General features: G+C 47.7%; 1 protein-coding gene across 2 annotated transcripts; it reads right to left on the bottom strand.

Annotated features, from left to right (window-relative positions):
• Positions 1–1,643: 1,643 nt before the first annotated feature.
• On the bottom strand, positions 1,644–18,211 carry LOC107396174 (gastrula zinc finger protein XlCGF57.1). 2 transcript variants are annotated; one of them, XM_070550788.1, is made up of 2 exons: positions 18,008–18,211; positions 1,644–4,757 (listed from the first exon to the last, which is right to left on the bottom strand). In XM_070550788.1, the coding sequence occupies exons 1-2, from the start codon at positions 18,129–18,131 to the stop codon at positions 3,157–3,159; spliced, it is 1,725 nt and encodes a 574-aa protein (XP_070406889.1). In that variant the 5' UTR covers positions 18,132–18,211; the 3' UTR covers positions 1,644–3,156. The 2 variants fall into 2 exon arrangements, with proteins under 2 accessions (XP_070406889.1, XP_054597211.2); XM_054741236.2 differs by lacking the exon at positions 18,008–18,211 and adding an exon at positions 12,668–12,791.
• Positions 18,212–18,946: the final 735 nt, after the last annotated feature.

The following is an 18,946-nucleotide window of genomic DNA, read 5'->3' as shown; positions in this document are numbered from 1 at the left end:
TTACTGCGTTACATCTCTCTTGACACAAAAAGCCTGTTTTCTCCGTTTTTGGTTCAGAAACAGGCATTTCTGGTGAAACCCACCTGTGTTCTACAGCAAATTGTGAAAGAACGGAAAAGGGTTAAAACGAGCCGTTTTCTCCTGATGAAAGAAGAGAGTTAACTCTTTCATTTGGTAGTTTTGGTGTTTGCATAGTCATAGAGCAAAATATTCTGTGACTCTTCAAAAAACAGTAAAAATACTGAAAATCGCTGGCAGTGAGGGGCTTTAGTGATCAGAAAACGGCTGGCAGTGAATGAGTTAAGCAATGGTTGATCAGATCACACATAAAAAGCACTTTGGATTGCTATTATCTGTGTCACCGAGACTACTTACATGTAAATCTGTTATTTGTCCGTCCATCCATCCATTTTCATCCGCGTATCCGGAGTCGGGTTGCTGGGGCAGTAGCGTGACTTCCCTCTCCCCAGCCGCCGGAGCAAGCTCCTCCGGGTAAATCCCAAGGGGTTCCCCGGTCAGGTCCGGTGCTGTGCCTGTCCGCTCCGACAGCTTCTGGCGTCGGAGCGGGCAGTAGAGTTGAGAGTCCCAGACCTTCTCCCCAGCTCCTCCGGCCGGGGGAATCCCAAGGGGTTTCCCCGGCCAGGTCCGGTGTTGTGCCGGTAAGAAGTCCGCTACGACTTCTGGCGTTTTTAAAAAGTATCCCAGGGGCACGGTAAGGGTCGGAGATGTTTAGTCTATTTAATTTCTGACTATATAAAACGATTTCTTGTTTTAAAGTGTGAAGTAAACTCCGACGAAGTAAAATCCAAGCGGATCCCGTTCATGTTCATGGTTACATCCGTGTTTGTTTACCTTTTTTGCATGCCAAAATGGCCTCCACTAACTGAGAGTCACGTGGGGTCCGGAGCTCTATATAAAACGATTTATTTGGTTTTAAAGTGTGAAGTAAACTCTGACGAAGTAAAACCCAAGCCGATCCCGTTCATTTTGTTTACCTTTGTTGCCTGCCAACATGGCGTCTACTCTCTGAGAGTCACGTGACGTCCGGAGCTCTATAGGATCGATAAAAAGTACAAGGACGAACACATCCCTTAAAGGAAAAAAACTTCTAACGCATAATAGAAATCTGCATTTTCAGAAATTGTCTACTATCGACATTGTAAATCCCTATGACGTCAAAGGAAACAAACGGAGCTCAGACGTTTCATTACTGCTGGAAATATATCACTTGTGTAAACGTAGCACTACTTCAACCTATTTATTATCAAGTAAAAGTAAATGGTAAATGGTCTGTATTTGATATAGCGCCTTCTAGAGTCCTGGAACCCCCCAAGGCACTTTACAACACAATCAGTCATTAACCCATTCACACACACATTCACACACTGGTGGGGATGAGCTACGATGCAGCCACAGCTGCCTTGGGGGACACCAACAGAGGCGAGGCTGCTGAGCACTGGCACCACCGGTCCCCCTGACCACCACCAGCAGGCAAGGGGGTTAAGTGTCTTGCCCAAGGACACAATGACAGCAACAAACTGAGCTGGGCTCGAACCTGCAACCTTCTGATTATGAGTCGAGCACTTAAATCCTGTGCCACCGTCAATCAAGTAAAATGTAACCGTCCAGAAATAATACTCCACTAACACAGGCAGGTTTTATTTTCTGGATGGGCCTTAATTAAACAAGATATTATCAATATGAGTTACATGCAGGTACAGAAACAATACCTACATGCTGAGGTCACACTAGACATGTGTGTTGTCATTTTGACCGACTGAGTTGAAAAAACGGTCATGATCGTTTCCTCCTGTAATTTCCATTTCTCATATAATAAATAAACATTTAAAATTTAAATTTCATTCATTTTTCATTAATATTTAGTCTAAACAAGCTGGCCAGCATGTCCAGCAACATATTAATGTTACAATGAAACATTTTTTACATTTTTCCTGCTGCGTTCTGGTTCTGCTGCATTGGGGTAATTCCCGTATGTCAGAATGACCAACAGCCCTGAGATTTCTCCGTCAAAATAAATGGTCAGAACCGGAAAATATCCGATTAATGCTATCCCTGCCTACATTCAACATTTTTGCCTTTTTGTGAAGATAGCATGGCAGCCTTTCACAAAACCGGAGTGGACCATTTTTTGCAGTTTAATAAGCTCACAACACACAAAGCGACTGGTGCTTCCTTTGTTTATACACCTAGCTATCCCATCATGCAGCGCGCTACAGCACCCAATACGTCACCTGACATGGACCGATTGGCTCTGTTGATACTTGCTAACATGTGATTTGCCGTTCCTGCCACCTGTGTACTTGACAGTTCTGCATTCCCGACATTGCCTAAAAGGGCCTCTAGGCTGTAGTTTAATACATATTTTTGTATACTTACTGTACTATACCGTTATATTATTTGACAGGTTGGAACGCAGTCTCATGTTAGACAATAGCATAGTTTTGTAATGAAAACACTGACATACAGTACAGGCCACCTGCTCATTCAATGCGTTGTCTTTATTTTCATGACTATTTACATTGGGAGATTCTCACTGAAGGCATCAAAACTACCAATGAACACATGGGGGGTTCCCATGGTGGGGTGAGACAAGTTTATCTGGAGATTGTTTTAGAAATGCTCGTCACATACCGATTGGTAAGTAATAAATATGTTTAGTCAAAAACAAAAAAGAATAATTGGAATCACCTTTGAATTCTATAATCCTGGAAAATCCTCATCCAATTAATGTGAACGCTCTGTTCTCAATGACTGCATTATAATTCATCCAACTGTCTCTTCTCTGTGAAAAACTGTCTTCTGTTGGCAGAGCGGTGTCTAATGCATGTGGGTGTGGGTGTGTGTGTGTCGTGAGCTGGTCTTGTATTTTTGCACTTAGAAGAGGCCATGCTTATGTTGACAAAAAAGTAACTAAGTAAATTTTACTTCGAGTACATTTCCTTTAAGATACTTTTTGTTTTTACTTAAGTAAAAATTAAGCAAATACTCTTTCTACCTCTGATAACTGACCAGTGTGACCAGAACATAACATTTTGGTGATATGCATTTTTATTTCTGTGTACTACTGACATGTACCCTGTACTCTGTAAAACTGTTAAACCTCCCATGAAGACGTGGTTTGTGTTTTATGCATTATCACAAAGGAGTTCTGTTTGCTGTGTGAATTCCAGAATGTCTTTTTAAATTTGTCTTTGTGCTAAACTTTTCTCCACAAATCTCACACGGAAATGGTTTCTGTCCTGTGTGGGTTCTAAAGTGTGCATTTAAAGTAATCTTACGTCCAAACTGTTGTCCACAAACGTCACAAGAAAATGGTTTCTCTCCAGTGTGGATTCTCATGTGTGTGTTTAGATTTGCTTTAACACTAAAAGTTCTTCCACAAATGTCGCAGGCAAACGGTTTCTGCCCTGTGTGGCTTCTCATGTGTCTTTTTAAATATGTCTTCTGGCTAAACTTTTTACTGCAAACATCACAAGGAAATGGTTTCTGCCCTGTGTGGATTCGCATGTGTATGCTTAAACCTGCCTTTTGTCTAAATTGTTGTCCACAAACATCACACCCAAATGGTTTCTGTCCGGTGTGGATTCTCATGTGTGAGTTTAGATGTGTTCTTCGGCTAAATCTTTCACCACAGTTATCGCAAACAAATGGTTTCTCTCCTGTGTGGATTCCTGCGTGTCTGTTTAGAGTTAACTTGTGGTTAAATTGTTGTCCGCAAACATCACAACCAAAAATTTTTTGTCCAGTGTGGGTTCTCATGTGTATCTTTAAATGTGTTTTTTGGCTAAATCTTTGTCCACAAACATCACAGGCAAATGGTTTATCACCTGTGTGAACTCTCTTGTGTGTGTTTAAATTTGTCTTTTGACTAAATCTTTGTCCACAAACACCACAGACAAAAGGTTTATCTCCTGTGTGGATTCTCATGTGTGAGTTTAAGTTTGCCCTTTGGTAAAATTTTTGCTCACAAATATCACACGCGAATGGTTTCTGTCCTGTGTGGACTCTTAAGTGTGTGTTTAAATGCGTCTTTCGGATAAATTTTTGTCCGCACAAATCGCATCCAAAAGGTTTCTCTCCTGTGTGAAGTCTCTTATGTGTATTCAGATCGTCTTTTCTTGTAAATATTTTACCACAGTCATCACAGCTAAATGATTTCAGTCCTGTCTGGACTGCCTTGTCCAAATCTAAAGTTTTCTTCTCTCCAGTACTTTCCTCATTCATCAAGCAGCTTGAAATCCTTTGTGCTGTTTGATTTTTAATGTGTCCAGAGTCTGACAAGCATTTCATCTGACAATTAGAATTGTTTCCATCCTCATAAACTTCATAATCCTCGCTGTCTTCAGTGTCGGATGTATTGGAGCCACGCTCATAACGATTTTCTTCCGAGTTCCTGGTTTCTGCTCCTCCCAAGTCCTGTCCACAAGCTGCTGATGTCACCTGATCAGCTGAGCTGCTAGTTGGAAGATCTCTACCCTCCACCTTGTCCCAATAAAGCTGTGACAACAGAGGTTTCTCTTCGTCTTCCTCATTCTTCAAAGAAACTGCAGTGAATGAAATCCCGGTTTCATCAGTCTCCTCCTTCACACTAAGGTGCTCTCCTTCCAGAATGGTCCACCTATCCTCCCCTTCTTCCTTTTGGTCGAGAGCATCTGGGTCCTGCTGGTCCACATCAGATGGCCATTCTTCAGAAACTTCTTCTTTAATTACCACCATCTGAACATCTTCAGGAATCCCTGGAAACACGCACACACACACACACACACACACACACACACACACACACACACACACACACACACACACACACACACACACACACACACACACACACACACACACAATTAGCCTTTTCCAGTATCTCTACAGATACAGAACCCCTTCCAGCTTTATACATCTCTAAGAACTCTGCAATCTTCTGGCTCAGTCAGTGAAGTAGAATCAGACCTGAATGTAAATGGCACATTTCTTCAAATGGAAAAATAAAGAATGTCTTTCAACAATAAAAGAAACTTAATTTTGTTTTATACTTGTATGTTTTATTGTAGTATGTCATGTTTTATTCTTTTTAATGTCATCGTTTGTAGCTAAGGGAGCTTGAGGGACATTCATTGCAAATTAGCTGAAGTTAAAGGGGGATCTTTTTGACATCAATGTTTATGTTTCTTGCATTGCATCACGGGATTGGGTGGCAAGAAACAGAGTAAGTAGGAAACACAGAAGACAGATGCGCTGCGCCACAGAAGCGCTGTGGTTTTGAGAAGTCAAATGGTCACACAGGACTCGCTACGTCGCTGAACACTTCTTGGAAAATTGCGCAATAGTCACAACATCACGCGGGATGTGAGAACAGGAAGCAGAAGGTGACTCTTTTGTAGGGCTGTCGCGGTAACCGCAAAAATGAAATATCGCAATATGAAGAAACCCACCGCGCTGCATCATGGGCCACCGCGATTACTGAACTTGGTTCAACTCAATTATGCATGTTGAGAAGGATGGCTGCACTGGTATGTAGTGAAATAGAGTGATGTAACGATCTAGAGTTGTATTTTAATATACTGTAAGTAGATCTAGTTTTATAATCAGAAGAATAGGCTGTTTTTATCATCAGGGAGTTTAATTAAACACTCTGTATTGACTTTGAGACAAGAAAAGAGAGAGAGTTGGGATCGTTTAAGAATCTTTAATTTCTTAATTATAAATTCTTAACAATCTACCAGGACTAACTCTGTGATGGATGAAAATGGATTTGGATGTTGTGTTGGTGCGTGTGTGTGTGTTTTGTTCAGGATCTTTAGGCTGACGGAGCGTATCTGGTTGTTATGACTACGGACCACGAGGCTTCGGAAGCTGATGACATGAGCAGCTATTTTGCCGTGTACGTACCCTGTGGAGTCTCCCAGGTAGATCAGGAAATGCCAGGTCCTAGGACCTCGGATGTGTACTGGAGCTGGTTGAAGCAGCGGTCACAGCACGTCAAAGCCCGTCTGAAGGGTCGACCCCGGTACCATCGGCAGCGTCAGCTAGTGGTGCTCTTATTTTGAAGGGATGTCGTCTTGTTGGTAAACAACGGAACTCTCCAGTAGCTCCACAGTTCTCAGTTAAAGAAGAAAGCACATCTGGCCAGGCTGTACTTCTCTTTTGATGACGGTGGAACCCCGTAGGACTTCCAACTGAACAGAACTGAAGTCAAAATGGAACTGAGCTTAAAATGGCGTTGCCTTGTTTATATCTCTGAATTGTTGATAAGTTTTAGTAAACGGGATTGGACACTTTAATTCAACAAGCCAGATTCTCTTACGGCAGCCGAAAGCTCTGATTGGTTGGAACAATGTGTCATGCGTTTCTATGGAGATGAGGGTCAGTCTGTCTGTGCAGTAGTCCTGTTTTCATTAAACACATAAATCATGACATCTTTATTCCACAGATCATTCACTTGATTATTATTGATCAACATCTGTTTCGACTAGCTTTAATCACAAATTAAGTACTTTGATTATTGAAAAGCGTTCTTCTTCTCCTTCTGGCTCTTCTCCTGGAATGTAAACAGTCTGAGGCACACCCGACCTTGGCGTATTCTACACGGGTGTTACAGTGTACAGGGACAGCTGTGTGGAGCTGAAAATTATGAACTTCATAACGTTACAGGTATCAAAACGAAACGTTACTTCGGTCCTTTGGGAGCACTTTGGTTTTCAGTACGTCAGCTGCTGCACAGCCAGGGTCCTTGGCCGAGACAGAGCTGCCACCAGCGGCAAAAAAATAATAATAAACGCTCGGAGACCTGCTGAAGTCCCGGACAAGCACTGCTTCTGCAACTGTCCTGAAGAGAGTTTAAGCCGAGCTGGAGCTCACTCGCTACCTGCAGGAGGAATGCATCGACCCTAAAGAAACCCCCTGACATGGTGGAGCAACAACCGGGAGAGATTCCCTTTGCTCGCCAGAGTTGCACGCAAGTACGTGTGTGTTAGTGCAACGAGCGCACCATCGCACCATCCGAGAGGGTTTTCAGTGTTGCTGGAGTTGCCACCCCTCTCAGATCCTCTCTCAAACTGTATATGGTTATCATGCTGGTTTTCCTTGTAGGTAACAAGGACGTGACCGAGCTATAAATCACCGTCATTCGTGTGTGTGAAAGTGAAATGATAGTAATAATATCGCACACCGCAATATTAAGCCACCCTGAATCACCGCAGGAGGAATTCCTCAACCGCGACAGCCCTACTCTTTTGTTTATACGTGATCAGACTTGCCGTCGTGTTTTGTGAGACTCCAATTTACTAAAAAATGTGTAAGTACGCCATTTACTAGAATATTTTAAGATCAATAGTACTTTAAAGTTATCAATACTGTAATCAAGTAGCATTTATAAGCTCCTCATCCATGTTTTGGCGGTTAGGTTTATGCCGTAGGGCCGTTCCGTGTCATAATGTCTGTTGTAAAGTATTCCACAATGCTGTAAACAGCTGCGCCATGGCGTTTGAAATAGAACTGGTGCCTATCTTCAGCGCCTCAGTGCGGACCTGTGTCGGTACCAGATCGGCTCGGGGTCGTGCGCCTGCCATGACTCTACTCGCTCTGGCTAACTTCTGCTTTTAGCAAAACCACAGCTTTCTATTTTTTAGAAGAGATTGGCCCAACTTTCCTCGAAACAAAATAATCGTTGGGCTCCATACTTTTGAAAGCTGTTAATTTTTCATGAGTGAAGGGTCTAGATTTTTCTAATAAATAGGAATAAATGCCTCCCCAGCAGATTTGTGGAAAAAACACTGGTGAATCAGACTGTTTTTCATCATCCCAGAGCTCATACGGGCTTTGAATAATTGTTGGTGATGGTTCTCAGTCATCCAGGTCATGGTAATCCAAAGAGGTTCGAATAAAGTTCAACTGGACTTCTTTGGTTTCTTGGAAACGTTTTGCTTTTCATCCAAGGAGCTTTTTCAATTCTGACCGGAATATAAGAGGGTCAAGCTTATAAACTATAGCTGTCTATTGTTGTTTAACGAGCTGAAACTACCCAGGGTTTCCCTTACATAGGCGTAGCCGTGGCGCCCCGCCACGGCTGAAATCTTACCGCCACGCCTACAAGATCCCAAGTTTTATTTATTTATTTATTGCGCTGTTTCCCGAAGAAGCAGCGGGAACCACTATGTTGTCGCTTGTGATCACAGCCGGCGGACAGCAAGAAGAAAGGAGCAGGCAGAGCAAGGTGCAGTTACAGCATAAGTTACTGAGTTTAAAATTAGAAAGGTAGCAGTGGATATAATGCATTTTGGTTTATATGTTTCAATAGCATTAAGATAAACGAGCGTTGACGATCTTGACAGGGTTTCCTCCCATGCTTATTTGGCCAGATTTTCCTCCCCCCACCAGGCTAATCATCACTTATTCATGTAAAATTTATTTTTTCATGTCTGCCTTTAACCGCATCTAATACTACATTACGGCGTGAGCGCAACAGCGACAACTTAAGATCGATGCGTGAGCAGCGTGAGAGGTCGGGTGTTTTCATCTGAACCCTTAAAACCTCCAGCAGGCTACTCTGCACTATTGACGTGTTAGTGCGCGGCGCTAACAACTTAGCAACGTGACATGTCTCAGAGAAAGCGTAAAAACACGTTGGACACTTCTTCTGAAGCGGGAAAATAATGTTTCTTCTTAAGCAGAGCAAGACGTCGCCTCGGCTCGTTCACGGCCAAGCCGGTACCGGACTGGGCTCGATAACTGACCCAGCACAGCCACTGGGTCGTTGGAGCTGCCCCGTGACTGCCTGATGGAAAACCAGCAGGTTTCATCAGACTCGTATTCATGGGTAACACTGCTACCCATGAATACCGCTCCACCATACCTCACGAGGAGTTGTTAGCCTCAATTGTGTGGGAATTGTATTGATTAGATCAGGGGTCTCAAACTCAAACGGGGCCGAAATGAAACTCTGGGACGGAGTCGAGGGCCAAACTTAATATTTTTTGAAAAAGTGATGGCAAATTTGCACATTTTCTTTATCAACATGTATGCAATTTTGAACCTTTAAATTTGGAAACAAACTTATTTCTGCATTAACACTGAATGTGGAATAACCAAATTACACACGAGCAAGTCAGTTTTAAATAAACGCATCAGTGGTATTCATTACTTGTGGTATAATCAGCATTTTTAAAATCTATTCAGGATTTATGTTTTCTTGTTTATTCATTTTTCTTATTTTTTACTCTCCTTTTTTTATCCTGTAATAAGTGTCATCGCTGCGGTGACATCTAGCTTTCCCCACTGAGGAACAATAAAGGGATTTTCTATTCTATTCATCTATCTGCAGCCTTTCCACTTCCTGTTTACTGTAGGTTAAATCTTTTCTCACGGGCCAACAACAAAAAAATATATCATTTTATCTTAAATGAAAATGCAACATCTCACCTGTTAACTTTCATGTTTTGGAGCAGAAAAAGAGCATAAAACCAACATATTTAAAGCTCAGTTTGCTCCACTGGTTTACTGTGATGCTCACCTGTTCCAGCCAGATACCTGCATCATGGGATTGATCTGAGCTGAGGAGGAGACTCCTGTTGTTTTGTTCATCTTCATCATGACAACATTAGATGACAACAGGTGCTCACATAGGTTTGTGCTGATGAATATGTCTGAGCAGCTTGACCGCGTTGTTGTGTGTCGGGGAGGAAACACAACGACAGCAGCCATAGAGCCGTGCTGGTTTGAGCGTGTCGCTGCTCGCTGGAGTTATATCGGCTCTGCCTGGACGTTAGTTGAAAAACTTTCTCTTTCAGTCGTGAACACATTACTGAGCGACTAGAATCTCCGTTTCTGGGCTTCAACGTCAGAAAACAGCTGAGTGAACTCGGCGCTGAGTGAGAGGAGTGTAGTTTGTCCGAGACAGCGGAGCTGCAGACACCCAACTACCCCTGACTGCCTCGGGCTGGAAAAAACACAAAGGAGGGGGCGCGTCGCCTCCGCGCTGACGCCGCAAAGCATCATGGGAGTTGAAGTCTTTTCGGTAAAATCGGCCAGCGGGCCAGTTTTAATATATTTTTGATATTTATCTCGCGGGCCACATAAAAATGCTCCGCGGGCCGCATGTGGCCCGCGGGCCTTGAGTCTGACATATGTGGATTAGATGCAAGAGGGGGTGAGTTGGACAAAAACTGTTTGGGAATTGGGTTCAGAGCTGCATTAAAGGTGCTGGAAACCAAAGAAGGCCTCCTTTCGAACCACTTTGGGTTGCTCTGAATAAGTAATTTTGTCTTCAACACAAATTTTAAGCTTCTCTCTAAACATTCCGTCAGTAGACATTAGTGTTTCTATATTGGTGTTTCGCCTGCAAACTCTCTTGAAAGTGTACGTCACATATTGGTAGCAGGCCATATTGTGTGTGTTCTTGCCACACAGCCATTCACTCATGAAGAAGAAGAAAATATAATTTCTACAGCGCCTCTCAAGATAAAAATCACGAGGCTCTTCACAAAAACAAAAAATGTAAAAATATAAAAAAGAATTTAGAAAATGGTTACAAATATATTTTAAATGAGCAAAAAATAGACAGTTGTGTTTAAAAAATGTTAAGAAAGAGAGAGTGAATAGGAAAGAGGGAAATCAGTGGATCCTGAGGAAGGTGGAATAGGTGGGGAGAGCAGAATAAAGAGAGAGTGGTGAAGAGGGTCATACAAAAGCCAGCTTGAACAGCTGAGTTTTCAGCTGCTTTTAAAAGCGCATGCACACATCAATGAAAATATGTCAACAAAGATCCTCCTATAGTGTGGTATTTGTGAATGCTAAACACTTGTAATATCCTAAATAAACAACAAATGAAAGAAAATGAACATGGCAAGAAAAACCATTATGAGTAGATTCAAGTGATACATGAACCGTCACCAAAATAGATGCAGGATTTTAACAGTATTAAAGCCTCCTAATGGCTTACAGCTTATGAAAATCCTAAATCTATGATAAGAAAAGGTTCAATATTCCAGGCTCAAAGTGTCACATTCCAATCAGCTAATCAATCAAAAAGACCTGCAAAAAGTTCCTGAGCCTTTAAATGGATTCTCAGGCTTACCTTCCTCAATCTTGAAAAAATACAAAAATATTCCTTTTACTCTGCGCAGACCCGGAAATTGAGATTTCAACAGCTCAGTAATCTGTTCACAGCAGACGTGAAAAGCGCCTCAACCAACCTCCAGATGGAGCTGATCCAGTGTAGTGACATGTGTGTGACCCTGTCCCCAACATATTGTTCAGCAGCACATACCTATGTAAGCAACTTTTCTGCTCCAGATCATAAATGTTAATAGCTGACATATTGCATTTTCATTTGAGGAAAATATTATTTCTTGGTTTGTCTTGTTGGTCTGTGAACAAGGACTTAACCTACAGTAAAACAGGAACTGGAAATGCTACAGTTAGAAGAATAGAAATCAAATAGAAAATCACTTGATTGTGCCTCAGTGGGGAAAGTTTGGTGTCACAGCAGCAGTGGCATTCATGACAGGAGAAAAAAAGATGAGTAAAAACTACAAATGGAGTAAACAACAAGACAAAATAAAACAAATACTTCAAAGATTCTAAACACGCAAATATGAAAACCTCAAAAATGCTGTACACATACACACACTTAAGGAATAAAAAGATTTAAAACACGAGGAAAGAATACCACTGACGTGTGTTTTATTTAACATGTACTTGCTCGTGTGTCATTTGGTTATTTGTTTATGCAAAAATAAGTTTGTTCCTAAATAAAAAGGTTCAGCAAAACATATCTGGAGATAATGAGTACTTTTGCAGTCAAGCTTTCAACAAATATGGAGTTTGACCCAGTTTTTCATTTTGGCCCAGTGGGAATTTAACAGAGCAGAAAGGGAACAACGTGTTCGGAGAAGGAAATCACAGCTAACACCAGAGCTTGGGGACATGTTATGTAGTAGTTAATCAAGAGTTAGAAGTTTGTCACAAGATTCCTTTAAATCAGTGTCAGTTGACAGCGCTTTGGGCTTCCTGACAGGGTTGCGGAAGGCGCTTTATAAATAAAGCTTTGACTGATTGATTGATTAGTTCCAGTAAGAGTCTCCAAAAACTGACAGGTAGATAGATGCCTGACCATAATTTGATTAAAATCGTTCAGAATAAAAATCAGAGCAATATTTAGCTATTTTAGAAGGGTCACGTAATTCCTACCTCAAAATTTAGTCTTTCTACATAACAACTTTTAGCGTGAGATTTTTTCCAAGACAAAAATAATCAGTTTTCTGCTCCAGTTAGCATGATGACAAACGGAAGTTACGGTGTAACTATGGTTCTGTGAGTTCCTGGATGACTGCCAGTGGCAGTAAACAGAGTGGATGTATCTCCTCGCGCTCTGCGCAGGTCGAGTACTAATGTAAACAAAGTCACGCACGTGACACGTAGCGCACCTGGTCGCGAGTCTATAAATTACGCGCCGATAGCTACGTTCGGGTCTCCCGGGATCTTCTCGCCCGAGAAGTTCCGAGTGACCCCTGTGACTGGCAGTCATCCAGGAACTCACAGAACCATAGTTCCACCGTAACTTCCGTTCTGTTTCGTTCCCTCCTGACTGCCAGTGGCAGTAAACAGAGTGGATGACTTATGCCAGAAGTGTCAAGAGGAACATAAAACTCACCGTCACTCAGGAGGTAGCCGCCAGAGGCAGCACCGCCGCAGCGAGCGCGGACCCGTGGCCAACGTTGAGGCGGTAGAAGCGTGCAAACGTGCACGGAGTTGCCCAGGACGCCGCAGCACAAACGTCCGCCAGTGGCACACCTCTCATCGCCGCCCAGGATGTAGCAACGCTCCTGGTGGAATGGCACACGATCCCAGGGGGAGCCACGGCACCCACTGCCGCGTAAGCCATCGCAATGGCGTCCACGACCCAATGCGACAGCCTCTGCTTCGAGAGGGCCCGACCCCTGTTCACTCCTCCGTGACAGACAAACAGCTGGTTCGACTGCCGGACAGTGTTTGTGGCCACAATATAGAGCTGCAGTGCCCGGACCGGGCACAGCAAATTCGCCCGCCGTTGTTCCTCCGAAAGAAATGGGGGAGGGAAATACACCCCCAGCTCGATTGCGGCATTCACGTAGCCCGCGGGCAGAACCTTGGGAAGAAAGGCGACGTTGGGCCACAGCGTCACCCCCGACCCATCTGCCTTCCACCGCAGGCAGGCGGGGCTGATGTCCAGTGCGTGCAGCTCACTGACCCGTTTAGCCGACGTCACTGCCAAGAGAAAGGCGGTTTTCACAGACACCACTGCCAACGGGGCGGTAGTCATTGGCTCAAAGGGTGGCCCACACATGGCCCGCAGGACCAGGGGAAGGTCCCAAGCAGGTGCCGGCCTGCACAAGGCAGGACACAACCTTCTCACGCCCCGCAGAAACTGGGTCACCAAACAGTGAGCCCCAATGCTCCTGCCATCCACCAAGAGGTGGTTGGCCGAAATAGCCGCCAGGTGTACCTTAAGGGTCGAGGCGGCCCGGCCCTTGTCGAACAGGTGCCGGAGGTACCGCAGAACCTCATGCAGGGAACAAGAACCAGGGTCCACGTCCCTGCCAGAACACCAGGTAGCGAACCGCTGCCAACAGCGAGCATACGTGGCCCTTGTAGACGGAGCCCTGGCACTATCCAGCACCTGCTGGATGGAGGGCTCTAAGCCGACTGGGGGCTGCCTGCCCCTTTCAATGGCCACACCGTGAGCCGAAGATGATCTGGGGACGGATGCCAAATCCTCCCCTCCATCTGAGACAGGAGGTCCCGTCTCGCCAGCAACCGCCATGGCTCTCCATTCAGCAGACTGAGAAGCAATGGAAACCAGAACCTCATGGGCCAGTCTGGCGCCACCAGAAGGACCTCGTGTGACGAGTCCCTCACCCGATGGAGGGTTGGTAAGATCAACGGAGACGGCGGGAAAGCGTACAGCCGAACCAACGGCCAGGCATTGGCGAGGGCGTCCATCCCCAGAGGGGCGTCGGCCTCTGCCAGGGAGAACCACAGAGGGCAATGTGTGCTGCTCCTCGAGGCGAACAGATCCACCTGGGCCTCTCCGAACTGATGCCACACCCTCTGCACCACCTGAGGGTGCAACCTCCATTCCCCCGGGGGAAGACCCCGCCGGGACAGGCAATCCGCCACCAAGTTCCTCCACCCCGGAAGGTGCAGCGCCCTGATGGAGGCCAAGCGAGGGTAAGCCCAGGTCAGCAGCGTCTGAGCCTCCCTCAACGATCGCAACGACCTGGTGCCCCCCTGATGGTTTATGTGGAACACCGCCGAGGTGCTGTCCATCCGGATGAGCACGTGCTTGCCCCGCAGAAAGGGCAAGAAGCGCCTCAGCGCCAAGTAGACGGTCTTCAACTCCAGGACATTGATGTGAAGCCGTGCCTGACAGGGGCTCCACAATCCCTGGACCGACCTGCACTGCCAATGCGCCCCCCACCCCCGGGGTGACGCATCCGTCGTGACCACCTCCCGTCTGGCGGGAACCGCGCCAAGCGGGACGCCGAGACTCAGGTAGGCGACATCGTCCCAACGACGCAAAAGAGCCACACAGCTGCTCGTGACCTCCAGCTCGACCCGTCGGTGTCGCCGGGGATCCAGGCGGAAGCCGTTGAACCACCTCTGCAAGGGCCGAAGGTGGAGCAGCCCGAGAGGCACCAGTGCAGAAGCCGAGACCAGCATCCCCAACAGTCGCAGCCACACCTGGACCGGGGGTGCCGCCCCAAGGCGAAAGGCCCGGAGCAAGGACCGAATCCGGACCCTCCTCTGCTCGGTCAGCCTCGCCCGCATGGCCACAGAATCTATGGCAATGCCGATAAAATCCACCCGCTGAGTCGGAACCAGAGAACTCTTCTGCAGGTTCACCGTCATCCCCAGCGCCTCGACGTGGGCAAGGACCCTAGCCGTGGCCAGACCCACTTTGCGACACGACGGCGCGCAGACGAGCCAGTCGTCGAGATATGGCAGGACCTTCAACCCCGCCCGACACAGGGGGCTCAGGGCTGCCTTCACGCACCGCGTGAAAACTCGGGGGGCGAGAGACAGGCCGAATGGCAGAACCAGAAACTGGTACACCCTCCCGAGGAAAGAAAACCGCAGGTACTTCCTGTGCCCCGGATGGATCGGGACATGGAAGTATGCGTCCTTGAGGTCTATGGTCGTAAACCACTCTCCCGGACAAACCACCTGAAGGACATCGCGAGTCCGAAGCATGCGGAAGGGCAGCACCTTCAGGAACCGATTGAGACCCCTGAGGTCCAGTACCGGCCGCAGGGGCCCGTCCTTCTTGGGCACCAAGAAATACGTCGAATAAAAGCCGTCTGCCTGCAAATGCGGCGGAACAACCTCTATGGCCCGTTTGTCCAGGAGCACATCTATTTCCTGCATCAGGATGCTGACCCGTGCAGGATCTGTGACCGAAGTCACCCTGACCCCCGAAGGGGGTGGGGGCCGACGGCGGAACTGCAACCTGTAGCCCTGGGACATAGTTCGAACCACCCAAACGTCTCCGCATTGGGCCTCCCAGAGGGCCAGGTGCTGTGGTGTAAATCTGCCCGCCGCCGGCCCACAGCCCTCAGGCCGTGTCCCGACGCCTGTTTGGGGCCCTGGGGGGGCGGCGGCCCCTGTCCTGCCCCGAGGATCCCCGGGGCGGGGCCTGACCTGCCCCCGAGCGTCTCCAAGTCCCTGCCGCAGCCGCGGCCTGCTGGGCGACCTGCAAGGGGGCGGCCGGACGAAACCGGCGCCGAGGGTCCCGTGCCCCTCGTGGCCTGGACTGTGGCATGGGGAGGACCCCTGCCCCGCTACGCCCACTCCAGGCCTCTGCGGCTTGTCTGGACTGCCGCCGACGTTCCAACGCCCGCTCAGCCTTGGGCCCGAACAACTGGCCCGGCACCACGGGCAGACCGCGCAGGCTCTGTCGGCAATCATCCGACACCGGAGTCTGCACCAACCAGACCTGACGGCGAGCCACTACCAGCGTGCCCAACAACCGACCAAGCGCCCTGGACATCAGCCCAAATGCTTGCAGGGCTGCGTCGTTCGTATCGCCCAGTGCCATCCCCGCTGCGCCCGACTGCAGCATCTGGGACTGGGCTAGCAACAGCACCGACAGCGAATTGCTGGTGCGTGCCTTCCGTGCCCCGATGTCGTAAGCCCGGCACAGTAAGCTGTCGGTCACCCGACACTGGGTGCTCGGACAGCGGACCCTGTCCCTCAATGCCTCATCCGGGGAGAGCACCAGAGAGGCAACGCAGTGGTCCACCGGGGGCATGCGGTCCAACCCGTAGGTTCCTGCCTCCCGCATCGATGCCAGGGTCCTGGCATCCCTACCATGGTGGGAGAGCTGTCTCGGTCCCCCCAGCACCGCTGCAGCTCCTCCACAAAGGCTGGCGATGGTGGGACCTGAAACGGGGGCGCCGCCGGAGCCCGGCGGAAGAAGGGATTCCCCGCCGGACGGGCCACCGGCACGTCTCCCAGTCCAATCCTGGCCAGTGCCGCTCGCAAAATCGCCCGCAACTGACAGGGGTCCTCCGCCAGCTCCGAGCTTGCTGAGCTATGGAGAGACATCCCCGAGTCACCGTGACCTCCCAGGCCCGGGGGCTCCATCACCAGCCCCTGACTACGGCCAGGAGAGGGGCCCTCCTCCTCGAGGGACTGAAACTCAGAATTTGAGGCCCTCACAGAGATCAGGTCGTCCGGGCCCCCCTCGTCCGGGGCTCTGGTCAGCAGCGCTTTGAGCTGTTCCACCTCCGCCCGCAAAGAGTCCACTTCCTGGCGAGAGGGTTGCGCCACACGCCGCTTCTTGCGCCTCGGGCTGCCGCGTTCCTCAGCCGGTCTATCCCTCCGTCTCCCGGAACACGGGCGAGGGACACCAGAGGGCGGCAGGTCTGACTCAAACAGGACTCCACTTGACATAGCCTGTCCTCCCGCACCGCCAGCGGCAAAATGCTGCAGTTCATGCACGGGTCAGTCAGCGCCTCTCTGAGGTGACCGACGCCCAGGCACTTAGGACACAAGTCGTGGCCGTCCTCCACCTGGAGGGGAGCCCCGCATGACGTACACTCCAACATCCTTACCGGTGTGGGAGACGCCAGCGACTCCACAGGAACTGAGCGAGGACTTCGAGGAAAACTGAAGAACGCAATTCAGTCCTGGAGTTGTAAAACAACGCACGTCTGTGTGTAGGCTAGGTAATCTGAGCGTGCCACCACCACGGTCAGAACGTCCAGCCCCACTCACCGGTAACGTTGTAAAACAACACAAGTGCGTGTGTGTCGGCTAGGTAATCTGAGCGTGCCACCACCACGGTCAGAACGTCCAGCCCCACTTACCTGTAGCGCTCGCCGGCCGCACTCACCTCCCCTTTCCACAGGGGAAAACCTGCGACCGCCAGCGAGCCCTATCCGAGCCGGCAGCGGCGGTCCGAACGGCGCCGGCCGGCCGCACCACCCGCACTCGGTAACAATTAGCAGATAAATAACAGCGTCAATCCACCGCCCCAGAGGGCTCCTTCGAGCGCACCGACCACACGGTCCCGGGCAGGAAGACGCCAAGTAAAAACAGTACTCACCTCTCAAGACCGATAAGATCCGAATCACGGACTTACGGAGCGATTGACCAGCGAAGCACGCCAGGCCAACAGCGAGAAGATCAAAGAGAGACCCGAACGTAGCAATCGGCGCGTAATTTATAGACTCGCGACCAGGTGCGCTACGTGTTACGTGCGTGACTTTGTTTACATTAGTACTCGACCTGCGCAGAGCGCGAGGAGATACATCCACTCTGTTTACTGCCACTGGCAGTCAGGAGGGAACGAAACAGAACATGATGGAGACAGGAGTTCTTAGGATGAAGCTAAAACTCATTAGCAACGTAGCTCAGAAATGACAACGCTGGCTCAGCTTCCTCGAGACGGGCGCTTTGCTTTATTTATTAAACGCGGTTTGACCCAACAAGTAAAGAAAAAGAAACAAACCTAGTCTGTTAGCGTCGACCACAGCTTCTTGGCTTTCGTGTTGTTCATTATCCTTTAAACGTGAAACGTCATTCCCGTAATCTGCAGCTTTTTCTCTTGCTGCATCTGCCTGGTGTTTCCACATGTCTGTTAGCTTGTATCTATTCTATCAACATTTCCGTAAACAGACTTCACAGCTAGCTGTTGCTTCTTCTTCTTCTTCTTTTGTACAAAATGACGTAATTGAGTAATACGCACTTCACCGCCCCCTATTGGAATAATCCTGAACTGCAGAACAGGTCTCCAACACCTATTGACATGTATATACAGACCTATGACCAACACCAGCCTCACGAAGAAAGCGGGGCATGGAGCAGAGTCATCAAAGCGAAAATAATATCAAGTTTTCGTTGGACAAGCTACTCCATTTTCACGAAGTAGCATTGTTATTCAGAGTTGCATAATCGTACAGAAGAGGATTATAGCCACAGGAAGAAAAAAGGAAACAGAAAGATAATTCTAACCTTTTTCCTCAGAATTATTAGTCAGAATCCTAAAATTAAAGTCATAAATCTGAGAAAAAGTCAGAATTCATTTCTGTTTTTTGTTTCTTTTCAGTGGCGCATCCATACTTCCATTTTTTGTTGTTGATAGTGATGCACCAATATGAAATTTTTGGGCCGATACCGATATCCGATATTGAGATCACTGTTATGGCCAATAACCGATATTTGCCGATACCAATTAATTTCATTAATGCTTCTAAAATCAGCAGATTTTGGATAGAATGAAAATGATTAAAGCTGAATTTATTATGATATTATGTACACACAACACACACTTTTACAGTTCTGAGATGACTTCATTCACTGTCACATGACTAAACAATTACACATAACCCCCCTCCCCCTCTGAAATAGGCAAACAAATTGAGATGAGATGGAAAAAATGTCGGTAATT

The sequence above is a fragment of the Nothobranchius furzeri genome, chromosome 5 (assembly GCF_043380555.1).
Source record: "Nothobranchius furzeri strain GRZ-AD chromosome 5, NfurGRZ-RIMD1, whole genome shotgun sequence".
Taxonomy (NCBI): Eukaryota; Metazoa; Chordata; class Actinopteri; order Cyprinodontiformes; family Nothobranchiidae; genus Nothobranchius; species Nothobranchius furzeri.
This window is presented reverse-complemented; position numbering and strand designations above follow the sequence as displayed.